Source organism: Trichomycterus rosablanca, chromosome 6 (genome assembly GCF_030014385.1).
Source record: "Trichomycterus rosablanca isolate fTriRos1 chromosome 6, fTriRos1.hap1, whole genome shotgun sequence".
Lineage (NCBI taxonomy): Eukaryota > Metazoa > Chordata > Actinopteri > Siluriformes > Trichomycteridae > Trichomycterus > Trichomycterus rosablanca.
Window position 1 is genome coordinate 18,126,346 of NC_085993.1, and position 24,530 is coordinate 18,150,875.

The 24,530-nt window shown below is 37.7% G+C and overlaps 1 protein-coding gene and 1 long non-coding RNA gene across 2 annotated transcripts in view; one reads left to right on the plus strand and one right to left on the minus strand.

Moving 5' to 3' along the window:
* The window catches only part of cacna2d2a (calcium channel, voltage-dependent, alpha 2/delta subunit 2a), a 379,664-nt gene that overhangs the window by 155,801 nt on the left and 199,333 nt on the right, over positions 1–24,530 (plus strand). Inside the window, exon 4 of the mRNA XM_062996697.1 lies at positions 2,024–2,083. Within this exon, the coding sequence (XP_062852767.1) occupies positions 2,024–2,083 (60 nt within the window). The remainder of the gene's footprint in view (positions 1–2,023; positions 2,084–24,530) is intronic.
* Positions 11,524–12,682, minus strand: LOC134316340 (uncharacterized). Its single transcript, XR_010013077.1, has 3 exons — positions 12,622–12,682; positions 12,282–12,330; positions 11,524–12,110 (listed from the first exon to the last, which is right to left on the minus strand). It is a non-coding gene; the product is annotated as an uncharacterized LOC134316340 (long non-coding RNA).

Genomic DNA, 24,530 nt, shown 5'->3' on the forward strand with positions numbered 1-24,530 from the left:
CCTTTATGGAAGAGTGGCAAGAAGAAAGCCATTTCTCAAAGATATCCATAAAAAGTAACCTGGGAGACACACCAAACATGTGGAAGAAGGTGCTCTGGTCAGATGAAACCAAAATCGAACTTTTTGGCCAAAATGCAAAACGTTATGTTTGGCGTAAAAGCAACACAGCTCATCACCCTGAACACACCATCCCCACTGTCAAACATGGTGGTGGCAGCATCATGGTTTGGGCCTGCTTTTCTTCAGCAGGGACAGGGAAGATGGTTAAAATTGATGGGAAGATGGATGGAGCCAAATACAGGACCATTCTGGAAGAAAACCTGTTGCAGTCTGCAAAAGACCTGAGACTGGGACGGAGATTTATCTTCCAACAAGACAATGAACCAAAACATAAAGCAAAATCTACAATGGAATGGTTCACAAATAAACGTATCCAGGTGTTAGAATGGCCAAGTCAAAGTCCAGACCTGAATCCCATCGAGAATCTGTGGAAAGAGCTGAAAACTGCTGTTCACAAACGCTCTCCATCCAACCTCACTGAGCTCGAGCTGTTTTGCAAGGAAGAATGGGCAAAAATTTCTGTCTCTCGATGTGCAAAACTGATAGAGACATACCCCAAGCGACTTGCAGCTGTAATCGCAGCAAAAGGTGGCGCTACAAAGTATTAACGCAAGGGGGCCGAATAATATTGCACGCCCCACTTTTCAGTTTTTTATTTCTAAAAAAAGTTTAAAATATCCAATAAATTTCATTCCACTTTATGATTGTGTCCCACTTGTTGTTGATTGTTCACAAAAAATTACAATTTCATATCGTTATGTTTGAAGCCTGAAATGTGGCAAAAGGTTGAAAAGTTCAAGGGGGCCGAATACTTTTGCAAGGCACTGTATATATATATATGCTCCCAGGTTGTTGCTGTTGGGCCCTTGAGCAGGACCCTTAAACCTCAGTTGCTTAGACAGTATACTGTCACTGTACTATAAGTTGCTTTGGATAAAGGCGTCTGCTAAATGCCATAAATGCAAATATAGCCAGTGCCGTGCAAATCCAAGAAAATAAAACAGCCTTGGTTCCTTTTTTTCATTTATTTATTTATTTTTACTATTTTTATACAGTGATACCTTACAAACTCGATGTTGATTGGTTCTGGGAGCGGCGTTAAGTTTAAAAGGTGTTGAGGTTCAAGGTATTTTTCCCAAAAGGATGTATTGTGTGTATGGTCTCGTGGAACTGCATATATTTTAGGCTAATGTAAAATAAAGCGGTTGTTTTTGACACTTATACACTAAAAATAACACAAATATAATATAAAAACACTGAAATACAATTGAAAAACTGTTCAGTAAAGGTGCATTCTCATGAGAAGCGGCACAATAGCTTTTGTGCTGGCTGTGCCGTTATTTCCTATATATGGAGTGTGCCAGTGCACAAAGCTTAGTGTGACTTATTGTACTAAAACAACGAGTGAGGAATTTCATTAGTGGAGATAACTTATGAGTAGTAATAATTAAGAGAGTTTTTTTGTTTCTATGTCGTTCTTTTAATACATTAAGCTTTTTTTTTTCAACGATAAGCATTTTAGATTCAGAAAAGCTGATTATCACATTTTCTCAGAACCCTGAGCTATAAAACAAGTTTAAAAGTGAAACAGGAGAAAAATCCAGATAAACACAGATATATGTTTCAGAGTGAATTTGATGGTTATTCCACACAAATGCAGATTCGCACTTTGATGACGTTTTACCGCACCGCTCAAGCCAAGCGCTGAACAAAACGGAAGTTGCACACACGTCGAGTTTAAGGGAAACGTCAAGTTTCAGGGTACAAATTTCTTGATGAAGGGCATTGGGTTGGGTTAATTTACTTGCGTGGTTCTCATGATGCTATAGGCTAGAAAGACATCTTGTCTTTTCTGCATTGCCTTTGTAATTGAAAAGACATTTCATTGATTATAGAGGTCACATTTTTCACCCTTTGACACCAGTGCTCTAACCACTGACATTTGACATTTTGTGTCCTACAGAGACTGACCAGAGAGGCGGAACAGATACAGAAAAATCACCCTTGGCAGAATGGCATCCAGGTAAGTGTGCTAGTATTGGATTTATCTTTGGAAAAATATTTATAATTTTAGCAGCAATTGTGAAAGTATCATTACTGCTTTGAGAGACACTTCTAAAATACATTAGCACAGTAAAATGAATATTAAAAATATTAAAGACCCTAGCCTATTATTAAAAACCCTTGTTTTTCTTTAAATAACATATGGCTTGCCTATGAGCTTTAGATAGATGCCCAGTGACCCCCTTGCCAACACCTCTACCTACTTCTCTGGGGCCTTCACACTGATAGACTTTAGTGGCTGCGTAATAGGATAATGATATTGTACATGATATGTAGTGATATTAATATATAGGCTGTTTGGACAGGTTTTGGCACACTTTAATAGACAACAAGAAATACTCTTTAGTGACTGTATGAACCTGAATGCATGTCCCAGATTATCTAACAATAGTGTAAAAAACATTTGTGATTAAGCATGTGAACATTCCCACAGGACTTTACAGGCAGATTAGCATATAGTAATTGTGTAATGTGATCGTAAAGTACTTCATTTGAATTCTATTTACTACATTTTGGTGGGTGCCTCATGGCAAGAAGGTTCAAAAAAAGGGTTTGTTTCTCAGGTGGAGCGGTCCGGGTCCGTTCTGTGTGGGGTTTGCTCTGTGAGGGACTGGCAACCTGTCCTGGGTGTTTCCAACATTTTCGTCTGATGAATTGTACCCACCGCAACCCTAAATAGGGAAAAGTGGTGGTATAACAGATAATGAATGAATTATTGTTTGATTTGAATGATAATCTTTTGAAGGCCAAGTACTGCTCATTACAAGTCCTGACACAATAGGGTATAAAGTCAGGGATTTTTTTTTTTAATGAAAATTGTGAAATGTAATATATTTTAGTTATATTTGTCTATGGCTAATTGGTCAGCTGAAAAGCAATGCAGCTTTGCTTTTTCTGCTGCTTTGTCAGTTTGACATTGCTTATTGTTTTAGTGAATAATTCATTTGAGTTTGTCTAATACTCCTAGGTTAAAATTGGGGACACTTTAGGTATAAAACAAGCATGTAATAGATGCCACATTTAAGGCTATGTAAGGTTGATATAGTCCACAGTTCTGGAAATAGTGACTGCTGAAAAGCTTTTATAATTTATTTTCATTCAATTCAATCCATTGCAGGGCTTCGGCCACCCCTCTTCCCCACCCACATCGCCAAGCATGTCTGGACAAGATTCCAACCTGGATGTGGCAGACTAGCATAATAGACAGCTGCACCACACGAGTGCCCTGTTATAAAATTACCTATCAAGAAAGATTTTCAATGTGTTTCTTGATAAAATAGAAATGTTATAATAGCTGACATTAACTATTTATGATAACTTACATGACAGCGCATTATCACATGCTAATGTTAGTACTGTATAATGACCGAAGGTTTAAGCAACAAGGTGTTATTTATTTACACTGTTATAATCATATTCAGACTGAGGAATTCATTTAAAACTGTGGTTAATGGTTACCTCCATCAATGTTAGATGTATTTCGCTTTATAGATAGATAGATAGACAGTCGAGCCACATTATTATGACCATCAACTAATATCCAGAGTAACCACCATGTGCAGCACAGACAGCAGCTAGACGCTGGGAGTGACTTAATAAAGTCCTGGTAGGTTGTCACAGGTATCTAGAGCCGTGCTGACTGCAGTGCATCCCACAGCTGCTGGAGGGTGCATGGTGGAGGATCTATAGCGCGAACATGACGACCAAGGTGGTCCCACAAATGCTTAATAGGGTTCAAGTCTGGGAAATTAGGGGCCAGAGTAGTACTTGAAAGTCTTGGTCATCCTCATCCAACCAGTGTTGGACATTTCTCACCATGTTGCAATGTCTCCAGGAAAGAGAATTTTACTCATGGGTACTTTTACCCATGAGAACAACAAAGGATATATGTGCAGACAGCCTATCACACACTTTATATACCCACCAAGCCAGCTCACGAAACATGACTTCCTTCATGAGCTACGCGCTGCCGCATAAGTGGTCATAATAATGTGACCTCGACTGTAAATGTACAGTAAATGTATATGTATATCAGTCAGCCAGAAACTAGTTTTGTACTTCAGTGAACCAGTAACTTTAGCCCTAATATCACTGATGTGTAATATATTTTTCATGTTTTTAAAGCATTTGCTGACATTTGACTGTCCTTTTACAAACCCTGCTATCTGTGACTACCACTACCTCACTCTGTAATTAAACGATAAAATCACACACATGCATACACTTATCACTACTGCATATTCCATTCACTATTCACAGCCCTGAAAGATCTGTACTGAAACAGCCGCTCTACGCATCCTCTGCCGTCTGTCTCCAGGGAGACCATGCTTACTGTCATGCTACACTTCCTACAAATGGAATTTTAACCCCATGCCTCCCGCGGGATATTTGAGAAAAGACTCTAACGCTAATAATTATGAGACCTCCTCACCATAAAAGCCCATCTTTGTTCATGGCTGCTTAGCCAGTGCACTCACCGGGTGGAAGAGGAAAAGGAGGAGGGGAGTAAACTGCCTATCATGTTACAAAAACTCAAACATATTTGGATAATGCACTTCTTCCCTGGAGCTCTACAACATAGCACACACTTATGGGCGGCTGTTGTAGTTTAGATTCATTGTTTTTTCTGTAAACAAGCTGAATGTGCAGTCATCTGGCCACAGCACAGGTTTTTACTGACTTTTATCTGTGATGAGCTCAAACTCAACAGCATTTCTGCATAGAATTATTGAGTGCATATATGTATGTAGCATTTCTTGATGCTGCGATAGACTGTGTTAAGTGACAATGATTTTCCAAAGTGCTCTCGAGCCCATGTGGCTTTATTTGTCACTGTCTTTGCCCTACATGGATTAAGATGTCTCCTGATTACCTACATCTTTTCACAATATTATGTACAGTAGATGGGGAAATATTAAAAATTTTAATATTGAACTGACTGACAGTTCTCTTTCAAAGTTTGGCACAAAGTGGTGAGCAATGACCATTTTTTGCTTGTTAAGACTGAACCTTGTTGAATCCTCATTTTATACCCAATCACAGTACTCTTACCTGTTACTAATGTACTTTGTGTTCAATTGAACTTGTTTATATGTAAAACAAGGGTTAAGTAAAAAGAGAATTAACAAATCACAGATCTCCTTTTTGTTGCATTTTACACAATGTCACAATGTTGGAACTGTAGAAATATGCTTTGTAAAATAATAATAATAATAATAATAATAATAGTAATAATATTAAAAATAATAATAATAGTAATAATAATAATAATAATAATAATAGTAATAATAGTAGTAGTAGTAATAATAATAATAACAATATTAATAATAATAATAATAGTAATAATAATAATAATAGTAATAATAATAATAGTAGTAGTAGTAATAATAATAATAATAATGTTATTATTAAAAATAATAATAATAATAGTAACAATAATAATAATAATAATAATAATAGTAATAATAATAATAATAGTAATAATAATAATAGTAGTAGTAGTAATAATAATAATAATAATGTTATTATTAATAATAATAATAATAATAGTAACAATAATAATAATAATAATAATAATTACAATAATAATAATAATAGTAATAATAATATTAACAATAATAATAATGATAACAATAATAAATCATTGTTTTACCACTGCTTTATCCTATTCACGGTCATGGTGGGTTCGATTCACTGGGCGAAAGGGAAGAAACACCCTGGACAGGTTGCCAGTCCATCACAGGGCAAACACACATTCACACTTACATACGCACACACATACACACACACACACTCACAAATCTACAGGGACTTTAGTATCTCTAAATAACCTGACTGCATGTATTTGGATTGTGGGAGGAAGCAATAATAATAAATAATAATTACTGAATCAGATAAAGCAATACTGTCTAAATTGGCGTCCTGTCTAGGGTGTGTTACCTGGGCCGACCGAGACCGTGACTATGATAAAGCAGTGGCAAAACATTTCAGGCTATTTAAATAATAAAATAGTTTAAATGCATTACAAATAAGAATCTCTGCACACAACACCTGTCTGTATATTCCTTCATTCATATTCGTTGACTACTTCATGAGGGTCACTGTTGGTTTGGTGTCACTAAGTGTGAAGCAGAAGTTCACACTGGACGTGGCATCAAAGCATCCCAGGGTAACACAGTAAGATATTTATCCCTTTATACTTAAATCTACTTTCTGTATGTTTTAGCAAAATATTTGGTACACTGAGTACCCAAAGGAGTCTGAGACTACGCCAGCAACTGTATCACTCTGCTGTTGTTTGTCTCTATATTGTTTGAGAAATTTATGGAGGTTAATACATTGACTCATGTTGCGTGGGTAAATGACTCATCTTCAGTCTCTCGCTTATCTGTTTTTCTTTTTTCCTCTCCTTCCTCCTTTTCTCTTCATGGTTCTGTGCTTTCTTCTCATCTGTCCCCACATGCTTTTCTCTTTCCTTCCTTCCCTCATTTCTTTCTCTCTACCTCTCTCGGTTCCTACTCCGCCCTGATATCAGCCCTCTTCATTTCTAATCAGCCATGAAAACAGTTTGAAAATGTCATATTGTTGCCAACACTGCAAATGAGCCCTAATGGTGGTGCAGGCTTTAATAATGTATCACAGGCCTGATTTCATTTGCTTTTATAATTAGCTCAGGTAATGAAGCACTGTGGAAGCCTGGGCTCGAACCGTTTGAAGACCTTTATTGATGACGGGGGGATGAGGCGGTTTGTCCTTTAGCGAGGGCGTGTCTCATTGGAGGTCCCTCTGATGCCTTTTTCCCTCTTGTTTGGCAAATGCTTCAGTGTTTTTCTTTTTTGTCTGAAGACTGCTGACTGATACTTTAATTAGATCAGGTTTCCATGCTTTTAGACATGTTGGGGACACAAAATAAACCAAATTTTGACCGGACATAATTGGATGCCTTACTATAAGCTTGTTGGACGTCCTATTTCAAAAACCATAGCAATAATATGAAGTTGCCCCCCTTCTTTTGCAGCCATAAGCTTCCACTTTTCTGCAAAAGCTTTCCAAAAGATGTGAAATGGAATGTGTCTGGGGTATTGAAGTTGGAGGAGGAGGCACATCATCAATGTCAATTCATCCCAAAGGTGTTCAAAGGATTTGAGGCCAAAGCAGGCCACTAGAATTTCTCACATCAAACTGACCATGGCTTGTCTTTCTGGACCTCATCTTGGGTGCTATCATTCTAGAGCAAGAAAAAAATCCTTTCCGAAACTCCACAAAGTGAAAAAAGCCACAAAGTAAAATCATATGGTTAATCATAATAATTAATTTTATTTGCCTATTAGTAATTAGTGTAACACCAACTCAATAACTACAAGGGCTGTCAACATATTTTTGGCAGTATAGTATATATAACACAGAATTGAGGATACAAATGCAAAATAATAAGATGTCGGCACATTTATTTACAGACATAGCTGACGGAATTTAAGCAACATAAGTCTTAAAAACCTGCTGTGATTCTGCACTTTAAACTCTCTTATGTTTTACATTTACATTTTAAGCATTTAGCAGATACCTTTATCCAAAGTGTACACCGACCAGGCATAACATTATGAGCAGTGACAGGTGAAGTGAATAACATTGATTATCTCTTCATCATGGCACCTGTTAGTGGGTATATTGGGATATATTAAGCAGCAAGTGAACATTTTATCCTCAAAGTTGATGTGTTAGAAGCAGAAAAATGGGCAAGTGTAAGGATTTGAGCGAGTTTGACAAGGGCCAAACTGTGATGGCTAGACGACTGGGTCAGAGCATCTCCAAAACTGCAGCTCTTGTGGGGTGTTCCGGGTCTGCAGTGGTTTGTTTGTTTGTTTGTTTATTAGGATTTTAACGTCATGTTTTACACTTTGGTTACATTCATGACAGGAACGGTAGTTACTCATTACACAAGATTCATCAGTTCACAAGGTTATATCGAACACAGTCATGGACAATTTAGTGTCTCCAGTTCATCTCACTTGCATGTCTTTGGACTGTGGGAGGAAACCGGAGCACCCGGAGTAAACCCACGCAGACACGAGGAGAACATGCAAACTCCAAACAGAAAGGACCTGGACCGCCCCACCTGGGGATCGAACCCAGGACCTTCTTGCTGTGAGGCGACAGTGCTACCCACTTAGCCACCGTGCCGCCCTCTGCAGTGGTCAGTATCTATCAAAAGTGATCCAAGGAAGGAACAGTGGTAAACCGGCGACAGGGTCATAAGCGGCCAAGGCTCATTGATGCACAGGGAGGAGCAAAGGCTGGCCTGTGAGGTCCAATTCAACAGACGAGCCACTGTAGCTCAAATTGCTGAAGACGTTACTACTGGTTCTCATAGAAAGGTGTCAGAATACACAGTGCATCGCAGTTTGATGAATCACGTTTTCTTTTACATCATGTGTGCATCGCTTACCTGGGGAACACATGGCACCACGATGCACTATGGGAAGAAGGCAAGCCGGCAGAGGCAGTGTGATGCTATGGGCAATGTTCTGTTGGGAAACCTTGGGTCCTGCCATCCATGTGGATGTTACTTTGACTCGTACCACCTACCTAAGCATTGTTGCAGACCATGTACACCCTTTGATGGAAACGGAATTCCCTGATGGTTGTGGGCTCTTTCAGCAGGATAATGCGCCCTGCCACAAAGCAAAAATGGTTCAGGAATGGTTTGAGGAGCACAACAACGAGTTTGAGGTGTTGCCTTGGCCTTCAAATTTTCCAGATCTCAATCCAATTGAGCATCTGTGGGATGTGCTGGATGTTGCTCCAAGGTAGAGGCAAATAAGTAAATAGGTAAGAGTGAGCAGCCCTGTGTTGGAATGGAACCCTTTCGTGGCTTGACATCTACTAATTCAGTCGACAGGTCTCAGTGATCTACTTTTTCAGGTTGGCCTCATCATTTTTCAAAAAAGCTTTTAAGCTTTTTTTAAAATGTGCTGAAAGGTGTCTTCTTCCACGTATGAACGAAACATCCGTCCTTGCAGTGTTCTTGCCCAAATCATTTGGTTTCTTTGTGCTTGGTTGTGCACTCATCTCCACAGACAGTGTAGGTTACAAAAGAAAAAACATTAAATTGGTGCAAACTGGCTACTGATGAATGAAAACTTTCTAGATAAGCAGTGCTTTAGGTTGGCTGTTTAGGCATAGCTATGGTAACAAACAGCAAATTAAAGAAACAGTGGCCACATTTCATGTCAATCACATTGACCTGTTTGAATGATGAGCGATCCACCATCATGCACTGTGCAATCAACTAGTAGATCGCAATCAACGTATTGTACACCCCTGCTATATTAGATAGGCTTTCTGGTAGCCCCTAAATTTCTTTTAATTTATTAAGCTGACAATGAAAGTGCCCACATCACCTTTAGTGCCTAGTCATAGTCAGGTCAAACCGTGTAGCTATGTTGTGTTTTTATTGCATTATTACCTAACATAAAAGTTTATAATCCTATTAGCATTATTTACAGTAGACACATCCTTTAGCAGTACACTATGTTTCTCATAAACCTTACTGAAGTCATAGAGCTTTCAGTCATAGAGTTCTGATTTCAGTTGTTTGTGATTTCTTTATGACTGTATGTCCCAGGCCTCTCTTAAGTCCGGCCGTCGTAACAAACGTTGCAGTCTTCCATTATCGTTAAAATGAGCCGTTGTGTCGAGGGCCGTGTGCGCTCTCACTCAGTTTAACAGCAGAAGTGGAGCTGAGGCCGGTTTAAATTCATCTGAATGCAATAGCGTGTGAAATGGGTATTAAAGTGGTTTATCGTGTCTTATTTCTCAAGGTCATTTGGTCTCGCCGCTCTGTCAAATTTAGTTTGCGACCTGTTTTTGTGATGAATAATGCCAGAAACTTGGTCTACGAGTATTTTAATCACTTTGATAACACTGTAAGCCTCACTAAGTTAGATAACACTTGTCTTTATTTTAAATGATACAGATTTCAGCCAGAAGGGCATAAATATTGTGGTCCATCATAGCTGTAATGATCTGTTGCTTTTCATGGAAAATAATTGTGTGTCTGCAAAAACAAGTTACATAAAGTCTTTTAATAAAACCATTTAAATGACAGTATTTATACTCCTCATAATGACAATGTCTGTGTTATTTTGCACAAAATGAAGTCCATAAAGACATGGTTTGGCAAGTCGGGTGTGGAGGAACTCCACTCCAACCTCGACCCTATTAAATACCTTTGGAATTAATTAGAACATTGCTTTCTGTATTATTTTCTAATGAGCTTTGCACTGCACAGATGCTGGAGTTGTACAAAAGCATATGGTTGATATAACCTACCTGGTCAGCTATGTGAATGATGGCATTAAACTGTTATTAAACTCTCTCCGCTACCCAGAAGTGATAATTAACTTCATGTGTTTCATCTTGGAGACTTGGTCTTTGACTAAATTGGCACAAACATACTCCAAAATCCCTGGGAAAGCTGTCCCAAATGAGTGGAGGCTGTTATAGCTACAAAGGGGGCTCAGTTTCATATTTAAGGCCATGGATTTGGAATGGTCTACTTTTTGACCACTGTTTGGCTTTTTAACTACCTGTTTGGCTTCTCTTGTTGACCTTCTTGTGCCATTCTACACTGTAAAAAAAAGAAAAGCGTAAAAAAACAGTATTTTTCTGGCAGCAGGGGCACCAGAAAATGCCTGTAGAAAAACAGGAAAAAACTGTAAAATTTAAAACGGAGATAAACTGTAAAAAAACGGTAATTACATTTACCATAATTAACATCTATCACTGTAATTTTACAGGAAATTGTCCTATAATTTCATGAAATCTTCTACTTTTAACATATATTAATTGTTAGAACAGTGTCATACACCTCTAAAAAAACAGAATAATTATCTTTATAAATGATTCAGAAAAGTTTAAGTACAGATAATTACTAGTTATCACAAAAAATTAGCATATAAAACAAAAAAAAAACATGTAATTTTACTTAGCAAAAGCCCAATTTTAAATTAACTGTCAGAGGTATTGCAAATAAAATCTGTTAAATTGTCTTTTTTTATTATTTAAATACATTAATAAACCGTCAAAATAAAAGCATTTTCTTTCTCTAAAACATAAGTTAACTGTACTTTTAAATTGTTATTCATTTAAAAAAATATACAAAATACAAAAATTTGAAGTAGGTTAAGATTTGTCTGCATAATACTTACTGTGAAATTTTGCAGCTGTTACATGTTATATAGAACTTTAGAACATATATAGAACTTTATAAATGCAGTATATAAATAGCTTTTAATTTCAGCTTCAAAATGGATCAAAATCCACCACAGTTCAGCTATTTTTGACCCAAATAATTTTCACACAAATGAACAGTAAGTGTAGAAACAAGGAGGTTTTAATGTTATGGCTGATCAGTGTAAGAATCAGATGTCTAACACAATACAGCATACAATAAGTGCAATCAGAATTCATTTCAATGGAAAATGTTTAACAAAGCAGCATACAGTTAAGTGAAATGTCTACAAAACATGGGCATGAAACACTTATAAATCTGAATTATGTACAAGTCAGTGCCAACATTGAAGTTTTCAGAAAGTGCAACCACAGTGGAATTCGATAAACAGTACGTCACAAGTGTAATACTCAGTATGGACTACATCTCACTGAACAGCTTGGTATTTAGTAATTGAGCTTTATGAGACAGTTTGTTAGCATCTAGTTCCAGAAACAGTTTTTGGAGTACATAACAAGTGTATCTGAATGTAGGAGGGTTCTAAATCATAAGGTTATAAATATATAAGGCATAAATCAGCCCGAACTGCAAAGGCAAGGAACACACTGCCCAAGTCTTCTAGAAGCACACCACCTTCTAATACCACTCCAGTATTGGCAGGGGGGTCCATGGCTTCAGCTCCCTCAATTCTAGTCACATAGATCACAAGAACAGTCTCCTCAATCCCCCGTTCAGTTGCAGCCATATCACCATCCTACAATGGAACAGAGGGGGAAAATCACTTTCTTGAACTTAACTGTACACAAATTTCCATTTAGAACTTAACATATGACATCTCACTTCAACCTATATTTCAACTCAGACGTACATTGGCCCGAAAAGATGGGGTGGTTGTTGTAACAACTCAGAGGAAACTTGTGCTTACCTTCACCCTCCTAGCGCTGATGGTATTGCGTGATTGGGGGAATCCTAAACTGTAGATGAAATTGGATACTATTAAAGTTATATATATAAAAAAAAATTACTAAAGAAAACTAAAGGAAATCAAAATCAGCAAAACAAATATTTATAAAGAAATTACCAGCTTAAATAAGAAAATAGACATAAAATACATAAAACAAAAAAGTAAGTAAAAGAACCAAACAGGATAAATAATAAGAATTTCCACATTTTTTCTTCTTCACTTAATCTAAACTTAACTCAGTGTTCAGTCAAAAGTAGCTCAATATTCTTCAATTTAGCATAAAATGTAGGAAAAAAATTACCAGTAAAAGGTCAGTCCAACTGCAACTACACATTTCCAACCATCTGTAAACAGAAGATACAATACATCAATTGTTTTGTTGTAAATAAATAAATATTATTTCTATGGTAAATACTTTAATATTACAAATTCATTGATTATCCAATACTGTTTACATGTGTGCGCTTTCCAGGATAAGTTACAAAACTCAGGTTTCTAATGATACTAACGTTACAGAATCACTTTGTTTTTAAGTATGTGCAGAACGTGAGCGCTAAACGAAAAGCATGCCGTTCCCCTCAGGCTCGAGCTGCCTGCTCACATCTTAGCTAGCTAGGTTGTGTGTCCATGTTTTTTAATGCACTGGCACCGCAAATATTACACATCTTTTTATTTTCTACCTTCTTTTAATATACTTCCGCAACGCAGTAATTTAAACCATTTTTACTTTTCGGGAAAGAATCTTACTGCCACAAGTTGAGAATACTGGCTGTTGAACTTGACTAGCTTAGCACTAGCTAGCACCACGGCAGTGCAACGTTATCACACATAGCGCAACCGGACTTAATATACAGTCAGCCAACGGCAATCTATTAAAATCTGCCTCAAGACTTGAATATGATTCACAGAAACCCTGGAAAGACGTTAATAAATAAATCACTATAAGCAGGTCCGCCGTTAGCGCTAGCATTAGCACGCGCGAATTAGTGTTAGCATTTATAAACAAATAAAGCATGCACAACAATAAAACTTTAATATTATTCAACTAAAGAGCTACATTACACAATATTATAAGATAAACATCATGATTAGCATGCAGTTATGGAAAAAGATTTTGTAAAGCTTCACATTACCGTGATTTATCCAGGGGAGGGGGGCGTGGCCGAAGCAGTGTTAGGTATACGCGCGACCGAGTGCTGTTCCACCAAGGGGAGGGGGCGTGGTGGTGTGAGGGGGGTGTGCAAGTTGTGCTCGGCACACGAAGGGGGGCGCATGCCTACAAAGGTTAAAAACCCCTGAGTCAGAGCATCATTTTATATCTGTGGTGCTCTGGTTGGAATGTGCACCCAACATGTTGCACAGATGGACTGTAATACCTTTTTCTGTGTATTGGGTAATGTGGGGATGGGTAAATTATGCTTGATTTAAATATTATAAATGTGAGAATAAATCACAGTTAATAACGTTTTAAATTTGACTATGGTTTAACACAGTTTGTATGAATGCACTTATTTAACAATTCAATCTTTAAATTAACACAAATGCATAAATAAAGTAAAAGTTAAAATCTGTTTAAATTGTATTGTTGCCTGTCTCATAAGGTAGGCAATACCTTTGTTTTTCTAAATTATGTATATAAAGTAGTGGTTAAGAAATGCAAAATTACAAAATATTTCTTTCTTTGCTCACATATTTTCTTGCAATTGTACATTTTTAAATGCATTATTAACAGTATTTATTTGTATTTGACAGTGATATATCGGCATAACAAAAGGTTTCTTTTTGAAAATTACAGAATATTCTGCTATTTTTGTCAATGAAGATTACTTTATTTTTACAGTTAGTTTTGTTAAAAGTGTCATTTAAAAACTGTTAAAAAACAGATTTTTTTTGGTAAATCACATGACACTTTTCAATATACAGTTAATTCTTGTAATTTTACAAAAAATTTCTGTCTTTTATAAATACAGGGAAAAACTGTAAAAATGTACTGGGAAAACCTGTAAAAAAAATGTTTATTTTTTACAGTGTATGGTAAACATTCTTGTACTGTAATGCATGTAACAAAGCTGGTACAGGCTTGTTATTTTCAATCTGAGGTCCTCTAGTCAGGGTCTTTTAGTTGTCCCTAGGACAAAGCGGAAACGGAAGGGAGATTGAAGTTGTGGAATACCCTGCCCTTGGATATTAGACTTGCTGGGTCAAAGGAGATTTTAAAAAGAAGACTTAAGACATATTTTTATACCTTAGCCTTTAATTAAGAATGGACTCTAGATGATGTTTTATTGTTTATTAGATGAAGCTGCACTGTTTGATGGTTAATGTCTGTTTTTATTCCACCCATGGATGTACAGTGTATCACAAAAGTGAGTACACCCCTCACATTTCTGCAGATATTTTATTATATCTTTTCATGGGACAACACTATAGAAATAAAACTTGGATATAAGTTAGAGTAGTCAGTGTACAACTTGTATAGCAGTGTAGATTTACTGTCTTCTGAAAATAACTCAACACATAGCCATTAATGTCTAAATGGCTGGCAACATAAGTGAGTACACCCAACAGTGAACATGTCCAAATTGTGCCCAAAGTGTCAATATTTTGTGTGACCACCATTATTATCCAGCACTGCCTTAACCCTCCTGGGCATGGAATTCACCAGAGCTGCACAGGTTGCTACTGGAATCCTCTTCCACTCCTCCATGATGACATCACGGAGCTGGTGGATGTTAGACACCTTGAACTCCTCCACCTTCCACTTGAGGATGCGCCACAGGTGCTCAATTGGGTTTAGTCCATCACCTTTACCTTCAGCTTCCTCAGCAAGGCAGTTGTCATCTTGGAGGTTGTGTTTGGGGTCGTTATCCTGTTGGAAAACTGCCATGAGGCCCAGTTTTCGAAGGGAGGGGATCATGCTCTGTTTCAGAATGTCACAGTACATGTTGGAATTCATGTTTCCCTCAATAAACTGCAGCTCCCCAGTGCCAGCAACACTCATGCAGCCCAAGACCATGATGCTACCACCACCATGCTTGACTGTAGGCAAGATACAGTTGTCTTGGTACTTCTCACCAGGGCGCCGCCACACATGCTGGACACCATCTGAGCCAAACAAGTTTATCTTGGTCTCGTCAGACCACAGGGCATTCCAGTAATCCATGTTCTTGGACTGCTTGTCTTCAGCAAACTGTTTGCGGGCTTTCTTGTGCGTCAGCTTCCTTCTGGGATGACGACCATGCAGACCGAGTTGATGCAGTGTGCGGCGTATGGTCTGAGCACTGACAGGCTGACCTCCCACGTCTTCAACCTCTGCAGCAATGCTGGCAGCACTCATGTGTCTATTTTTTAAAGCCAACCTCTGGATATGACGCCGAACACGTGGACTCAACTTCTTTGGTCGACCCTGGCGAAGCCTGTTCCGAGTGGAACCTGTCCTGGAAAACCGCTGTATGACCTTGGCCACCATGCTGTAGCTCAGTTTCAGGGTGTTAGCAATCTTCTTATAGCCCAGGCCATCTTTGTGGAGAGCAACAATTCTATTTCTCACATCCTCAGAGAGTTCTTTGCCATGAGGTGCCATGTTGAATATCCAGTGGCCAGTATGAGAGAATTGTACTCAAAACACCAAATTTAACAGCCCTGCTCCCCATTTACACCTGGGACCTTGACACATGACACCAGGGAGGGACAACGACACATTTGGGCACAATTTGGACATGTTCACTGTGGGGTGTACTCACTTATGTTGCCAGCTATTTAGACATTAATGGCTGTGTGTTGAGTTATTTTCAGAAGACAGTAAATCTACACTGCTATACAAGCTGTACACTGACTACTCTAAGTTATATCCAAGTTTCATGTCTATAGTGTTGTCCCATGAAAAGATATAATAAAATATTTGCAGAAATGTGAGGGGTGTACTCACTTTTGTGATACACTGTAGCTGTGTTGTTTTTCTGGTTTTATATGTATTTTATGTGTGTTTTATATTTTGTTTTATTTCTTTTATTCATATTGTAGCAGTTTGTAGCTTGTCTTAAAAAAGTGCTATATAAATAAATATTTACTTACTTACTTACTTTTGCTGCCACTGGCAAATGGATCCATGGGTGGTGTGTTCTTTGCTGCTACCAGTTTGCTTGATATCCTGTTTGATTCTCTTGTGAGCACATGGATTGTGTTTGGTAGACTGATTAGCCAGTGGAGTTGCACCCAAACACTCTTTGGTTTTCTCTCCAAGTCTATGTTCTGCCATTTTTGCTGGTGATTGTATTACATAGAGTGCAGCAGTGTTACGTCGTCCGTAATGCAATTGCCTGTCTTTCTTTCTCTTCTCTTACAATGCTCAATTTGGGCTGTGGGTTTAGTTTCAGCCTAGCGGTTAAAGTACCGGACTAGTAATCAAAAGGTCACTGGTTCAAGCCACACCACTGCCAGGTTGCCACTGTTGGATCTTTGAGCAAGGCCCTTAACCCTCAATTGCTTAGAAGATATATACTGTCACCGTACTGTAAGTTGCTTCAGAAAAAAAGCGTCTGCTGAATGCCAAAAATGTAAATGTATTGTAATGTAATTAAAAAAAAAAAATTTTTTATTGAGTTTATTAATGTTGTTCTTTTATTTATATATGAATATCGAACTTATTTTTAAAGCCACCGTTTTGCAGATACTCTTACTTGCAGAGTGTTTTAGTTCTTAGTTCTTGGATATTCTTGCTTGCACTGAATTGTAATATTTACATCAAGGGACTGAACCAGACCTGCCGATTAGAAACCCACAATCCCCACCCCCTTTTAACAATTCCCATGATTTACTTCATGTTACTAGGAATGGTTATAATAATATTGCCTACAAAGCCAAAAATGAACCATAATAAAACCCCGGTCTGTACCACGCAACCTATGAGCCACTAGCTTTGCTTGTCTTGATCCTCCAACCAGAACTCAAGGAAGACAAGCATCAAGGCTCTTTTCTGTACTACCATCCAAGTGATGGACCAAACTTCCCCGTCTCTGTTTGTACATCTGAGTCTGCATGTGCATGTACTAACCTTCTATAGCATCCTATTAAAAAAAAAAAAGCTTTGTTCTAAGAGAGTTTGAGCAGATTTGTATCCTTGGACAGTTGTCTACTTAAACTGTCTACTAGAGTAGGGAAATGTTTACTGTGGGAGCACTTCTGTAAGTCGATCTGGATAAGAGCATCTACTAAATGCCGAAAATGTAAAATGTACAATTGTAGCTTAACTAAGTGCATGCTTTTAAAATGACACGGTTCTTTTCTAGTTTGTTTCGCATACTTCAGTAATTGATTTATGTAATAAGGTTTATTGGTTTCCTCTGTTGACCCTTCCATGCACATCATGTTTGTGCAAGTATCTCTGGCAAGTTATATAGTGCAGCAGACTTTTGCTGCCATATGAGGATTTTGCTTTACCTTTTTTAGGAGCATACGAATAGCTCTAGCTGAGAGTCTAGATCTTGCCTTGACCTCCACTGCTCCCATTAACTTTTTATTTCTTAATAAGATTGTGGATAATGAAAATTGCAAGCTGAAAGCACTTTAACATATTTCAAAAGTATTCTCCTTGCAAGCTGCAATTAGGTTCATTCTTATATCATGTGTCAGCTGCTTAGAGAAGTCCATGGTTGTTCAGGGTTAGAGTCAGAGAATATATGATGTTAAGAATTGTTATTAGCTGACAATTCCTAACCTGCCTAACATATCTCAATTAATTAATAAAAGTTAAATAGTGGTCAAGATTTTATGTCAAAATAAATAAATACATTAAACCTGTGCTTTACTCGTGCACAACCTGTTTGATTAGCTATGTCTGAAAGTGAGAGGGAGGAAAAGAATATAGGAGAGGTAAAAGGAAAGGGTGGAAGATAGGAGGGATGGGAGCATCCAAACATGGCAGCTGCTGTACGTTTGAAATGCATTAGCGCTAATAGCTGTGCCATTAGGGGAGAGAATAGAGGCACTCTACAAATGGTTGGAGGGAGAAAGTAAGAGGGGGAAAACAGGAGAGAGAGGGAGGTGATGGGTGTAGGAATCATCCTCCAGGTCATTTACTGTAATCATCATTCTGTAATCAATCAAACCTTTCATCATAAGTCAAGCATGTGTCTGTCAGTGTATGTACAGTATACATGCTGTATTGAAATAGATCTCAGATGGTACTCGTGCTGCGGCTTTAGACACACGTAAAACATGCACTGTGTTCACTTACAGCATGCTAGCATGTAGGACCTTGCTACTGCACCATCCACTCATATTCTTCTGAAATCTGTCTTCTCTGTGCATTCTGCACCGTGGTAAATGGACAGAAAGCCAGGACGTATTTTAAATGGTCTCTTTTCATGACTGTTATTATGTATCTCCCTCTAAAAGTGCTTTTTGTTGAGGATATTTTATGACAATCCCTAGTGGTTGGAGGAAGTACTGAAATTATTAAAAGTAACAGCAGCTTTTCTCTAACAGGGGCTATGTTCTCTAGAGGGTCTCAAAACAATATCATAATGGTTTAAAATAAAAATATATACACCGATGAGGCATAACAGGTGAAGTGAATAACACTATGAACACAATGATTATCTCTTCATTACGACACCTGTTAGTGGGTGGGATATATTAGGCAGCAAGTGAACATTTTATCCTTAGACCCAGCTTTTGTTCAAATCACCAGGGATCATCATGGATTTCCTGGGAAAAAAAGGCAGTGGTGGCTCTGTGGTTAAGATAAAGGGTTAGTAATCGGAAGGTTGCTGGTTCAAGCCCCACAGCTGCCAGGTTGCCACTGTTGGGCCTTTATGCAAGTCCCTTAACCCTCAAGTGCCTAAAATGTACACATTCACAATTATAAGTTGCTTTGAATAAAAATGTCAAAATGTCAAAAATGTGAATCTAAATAAAACCTTTTACCTGGGTGCCAGCACAGATCTTTTTAAAATTCCAATATACGCCTCCATGGCAATAGTACGTACAGACATGTGCGTCACCCATGACATAGGGGTAATGTATCTCCATACTATGATCTTTCACCAATAGCAGTATGGATGGTCCATTTTGTCTTGACAGAGAGAACTCGACACTTGTATCTGACTATAGCATGTTTTTCCTTTTTTTTTTTGGTCCATCTGAGATGAGCTCAGGCCCAGAGAACTCTGAGATTCTGCATAGAATGGTTTTCCAAAGTACTTCCAAGCCTATGTAGCTATATTTATTACATTAATATGACATTTACTCATGTAATGCCATCTGAGGGCTTAAAGGTCACCCACATTTACCAATGGTTTTAGGCACTGCCCTACTGACTGAAAGCCAGATTTTCTGAATATTTTCACAGTATTATGTATGGTAGATGGTAAAATATCTAAATTATTGCACCATTTTCTGTCTAATTCATTCAAAGTTTGACACAAAGTGGTGAGTCATGACCCATCATTGCTTGCAAAAAATGATCATAATACCATCACCTGTTTCATCTGTTAACTGTGGAATGTTTCACAACAATGTAACTTTTCACTTTCATTTTGCCTGTCTCTCTCTCTCTCTATATATAGAAAGTTTATATATTGTCTAAAACATTTTTTTTTAACTTTTTGCAACAGTTTGATGAAGGCCCATGACAGCATAAGTTCAGCCAATGTGAGGACCATGAAGGCAAGGTTTAATAAGTTTGGTGAGGATTAACTTCAATGGCCTGCACAGAGCCCTCACCACCTTAGAGATGAAGTGAAATGTCACATGCAAGCCAGGCTTTCTTTTCCAACATCATTGCCTTACATGAAAAATGCTCTTTTGTTTAAATAGATGCAAATTCCAACATTCTCCACTCATTTTTTTTAGAAAGGTGAAGGACATTGTAGCCTAACAGTTAAGTTACTGGGCTAGTAGTTGTAGTAGAAGAATCCTTAATAAAATACCTCAAAGACTGGATTGTGAATAGAAAAGAGTTTTAATCTTGTCTGCAGAAAAGAGATCACACAAACAAATTGAGGATCTGTGTATGTGATAACGATAATTATAACAAACATATTTTTGTTCTTGTTGATGACCTTGTAGGACAGTGAAAGATTCCACTGTTAAAAGAGATTTCTTAGCTACAACATAGGAGCTGGTCTAAACCAGCTGGAACTGGGTTTTGGAGTTACAATGCAATTGACGCACTTTTTATCACGTACACCATGTTAACATTCTGTTGTAGCAGTATTATTGGAATATGACTACTGGCAAAAATGCCCTAAGCATATCTACATCTTCTAAGTAATAATTGATTATGTATTAATACTTCCAGTGTAAATAAACATTTTCTGTAACATTTCTCCCTTTTTGTCATTTCATGACATAATCAAAAGGTTGCTGGTTCAAGCCCCACCACTGCCAGGTTGTCACTGTTGAGCCCTTGAGCAAGGCCCTTAACCCTCAATTGTTTAGACAGTTCACTGTCACAGTACTGTAAGTCACTTTGGTTAAAAGCATCTGCTAAATGCCATAAATGTAAATGAAGGCTTTTGTAGCAGCAATGGGTGGGAATTAATGTCCATGGATTTGAAATAGGATGTCCAGCAAGCTTATTGTGATGTCCATATATAGTGCATAACTCATGTATGACATGGTGGGGCAGCTGGTTGAGAAGGTGTCTCATAAAAATTTCAGAGCCTGCTTCTGGTCAGTCTGTGAGGAGTTTTGTATGCTCCTGTCCATGTGATTAAGTAAGTGAGTGAATAAGTAAACGTGTGGGTGTGTGATGCATCTAACTTGCACTGTGACACTTGTGTTCCAGAAGCTTCTAATTCATAGCTGGAAAACTAGTAACTGACTACAATCTAGCCTAAAATCAAGAACCAAGTCCACCACCTGCACGCACACATACATCACATGCACACTCCAACACACACACATGCACACACCTGCGCACACACACACACGCACACTCCTACAGACACACACACACACATAAACACACCTGGCTGTCTGAAGCAGTTGCCTTGGTGACCCGTCAGGTTTGGTAATTTTAGCTTCCTGATTGCAGTACCAACTGTAATTTGCTAAAGTGTTTCTCCTCAAGGTTTCACCTCTCTCACTTTTCCTCTCTCTCATTTCCTCTCTCTCGTTTCCTCTCTCACCCTCACAACAGAGCAATGTATATATATATATATATATATATACAGTGGTATGTAAAAGTTTGGGCACCCCTGATATTTTTCATGATTTTCCTTTATAAATCATTGGTTAAATAAATGATTATATATATACTGTATATATAATCATTTATTTAACCAATGATTTATAAAGGAAAATCATGAAAAATATCAGGGGTGCCCAAACTTTTACATACCGCTGTATATATATATATATATACATTGTTCTGTTGTGAGGGTGAGAGAGGAAAAGAGAGAGAGGAAATAAGAGAGAGGAAAAGTGAGAGAGGTGAAACCTTGAGGAGAAACATAGTGTATATAATGGGTGTACATTTATTAAACACACACATACTGTATATACAGACAGACAGCTACATGGACAGACAGACAGACAGACAGACAGACAGACAGACAGACAGACAGACAGACAGATAGATAGATAGATAGATAGATAGATAGATAGATAGATAGATAGATAGATAGATAGACATATATCTCTAAAAGTGTTCCTTCTACTTTGTTGTATATTCCGGTCAGGGTCAAGGTGGGCATAGTTCTATTGAGAAACAAGGCAGAAATACCCCATACAGAGTACCAATCCATTGCAGAAACTAATAGAAAATACAGAAAAAAGATGGAAGTGAACACTAGAAATAAAAGAGCAGTTTACACTGCGGAGTTGTTTGCTTTAGTTGTAAATGTCTTCGATGGAGTCACCTCACGTACTCTTCTTCAAATCACAATCAGGATTTCTGGGCTCGTGAGCCTCTCTAAGCCTCTCTTGCCATGGTCCCATGAGCTGGCACCATGCTGAAAGAAGCTTTGGTTCTCCACAGCGAGTGCTCCCTCACGTGTAAAACTGCACCATTGATCCACTCACGTGGCCAGGGCCGGGATCAATGTGGCACCAAATCCACCCATCTACGCTCCAGAGGACAGCACCCCATCTCATCACCCCATGAAGGGCTTTGAATAAGTGTGTGTGAGTATGTGTGATTGTGTGTGTGTAGTGGAAAAGGTTGTGGAGTGAGGACTGGGGGTATTCGCTGAACTAATGAGCCTTTATACACGTGAGGAGGAATGTGAAAGGATCACACTCTAACATTCATTATTTTCTTGCGCTGAAGTGTTCAAACTATAAGAATTTATAGAGCTTTAAGAAGCAATAAACCCACACAGACAGAGTCTAGTGTCTAGAACAGAGTCTAGAATTTTTAATTTTATTCTACGATTATTATTTCCTGTGAGGACAGTAAATATTACTTCTCACTAAAAATAGTTGAGATAATATAATATAATATAATATAATATAATATAATATAATTAATATAATATAATATAATATCATATCATATCATATAATATCATATAATATCATATAATTAATATAATATAATATAATATAATAAAATATAATAAATATAATTAATATAATATAATATAATTAATATAATATAATATAATATAATATAATATAATTAATATAATATAATATAATTATTATAATATAATTAATATAATATAATATAATATAATATAATAAATATAATATAATATAATATAATATAATAAATATAATATAATATAATATAATATAATATAATATAATATAATTAATATAATATAATATAATATAATATAATTAATATAATTAATATAATATAATATAATATAATATAATATAATATAATATAATAATATAATATAATATAATATATAGATCTGAAATACACACACCGTATGTGTGTGTGTCTGCCCTGTGATGGACTGGTGCTCCGTCCAAGGTGTTACTGTGTGCCTCGCGCCCATTGAAAAGCTGGAATAGGCTCCAGCACCCCCCGCGACCCTGATTGGATAAGTGGTTAAGACAGTGAGTGAGTGAGTAAGTGAGTGAGAGTGAGTGAGTGAAATACACACACCACTTCCACTATGCTTTAACAAGCCAAGACACAAACATGACACATTTCTACTACACAATAATTTATAAACTCAACATAAGCACGAACACAAGTATGTACATGAAAGCAAAACACTGTTCTATTCACAAAACCCACTATTTATCCCCCTAAAACGCTTCGGCCATGGCCGCTAGGCATCATGAGATCATGCTCCCACCGATGACGCATGCAGGGGACATGTCCCCCACCCACCTTACTATAGAAGCGAGCTGATACATATACACATATATAGTGGTACCTTGAAAGTTGACATCAGTTGGTTCCGGGAGTGGCGTTGAGTTTAATTTAGAACTATAATACTTATGGACTAGCACGTCTTGGAGCCCTAGCCCGGCTGCTGTTTTAAAAACTTTACTGTTCATTTAATCAAATTATACCACAGAATGTACACGTGTGGTTAAAGGAATTGCTCACTGAATGAAAAACGCTTCTTTTCATGATTGCATCGTGTTTACTACATGCACAGGGGTGATCCCGATCAGGCTGTGAATGTTACCTGTAACCTAGTCAGCACTTGTGTTTGTAAAGTGATGCCAATGCACAGTGTCTGTGCAGAATCTGTTCTGTGTTGCTTATAGCTTTTACAGTCGCTGCCCATTTCAGCACCAGCCCACTCCGGACAGCTCCGCAAATAATCTACCCACACTGTCAGGTATTACACTGTAAAATAAATGAGTAAATAAAGAAAAATAAATTACAGAAATTGCTGTAAAAACATTTCTACTGTTCAGGTTATCTGTGGTTCAATAGAAAACCTTGGAAATCTTGGACCTTGGACGCAAGGCACACAGTAACAATGCAAACTCCGCAGAAAGGACCTGGACCGCCCCGCCTGGGGATCGAACCCAGGACCTTCTTGCTGTGAGGCGACAGTGCTACCCACCATGCCGCCCTGCACTTTACCTTTACTTCCTTATTGTTTCCCTGTGCTTCTTAATCGTGGAGATGCTTGATCTTGAAAAACCGTATTACATTCAGTAAGGCCGCATTCACATGAGAAGCAGCAAAATAGCTTTTGTGCTGGCTGTGCCGTTATTTCCTATGGAGTGTAGTGGCACACAAAGCTTAACGTGACTTATAGTACTAAAACAACGAGCAACGAA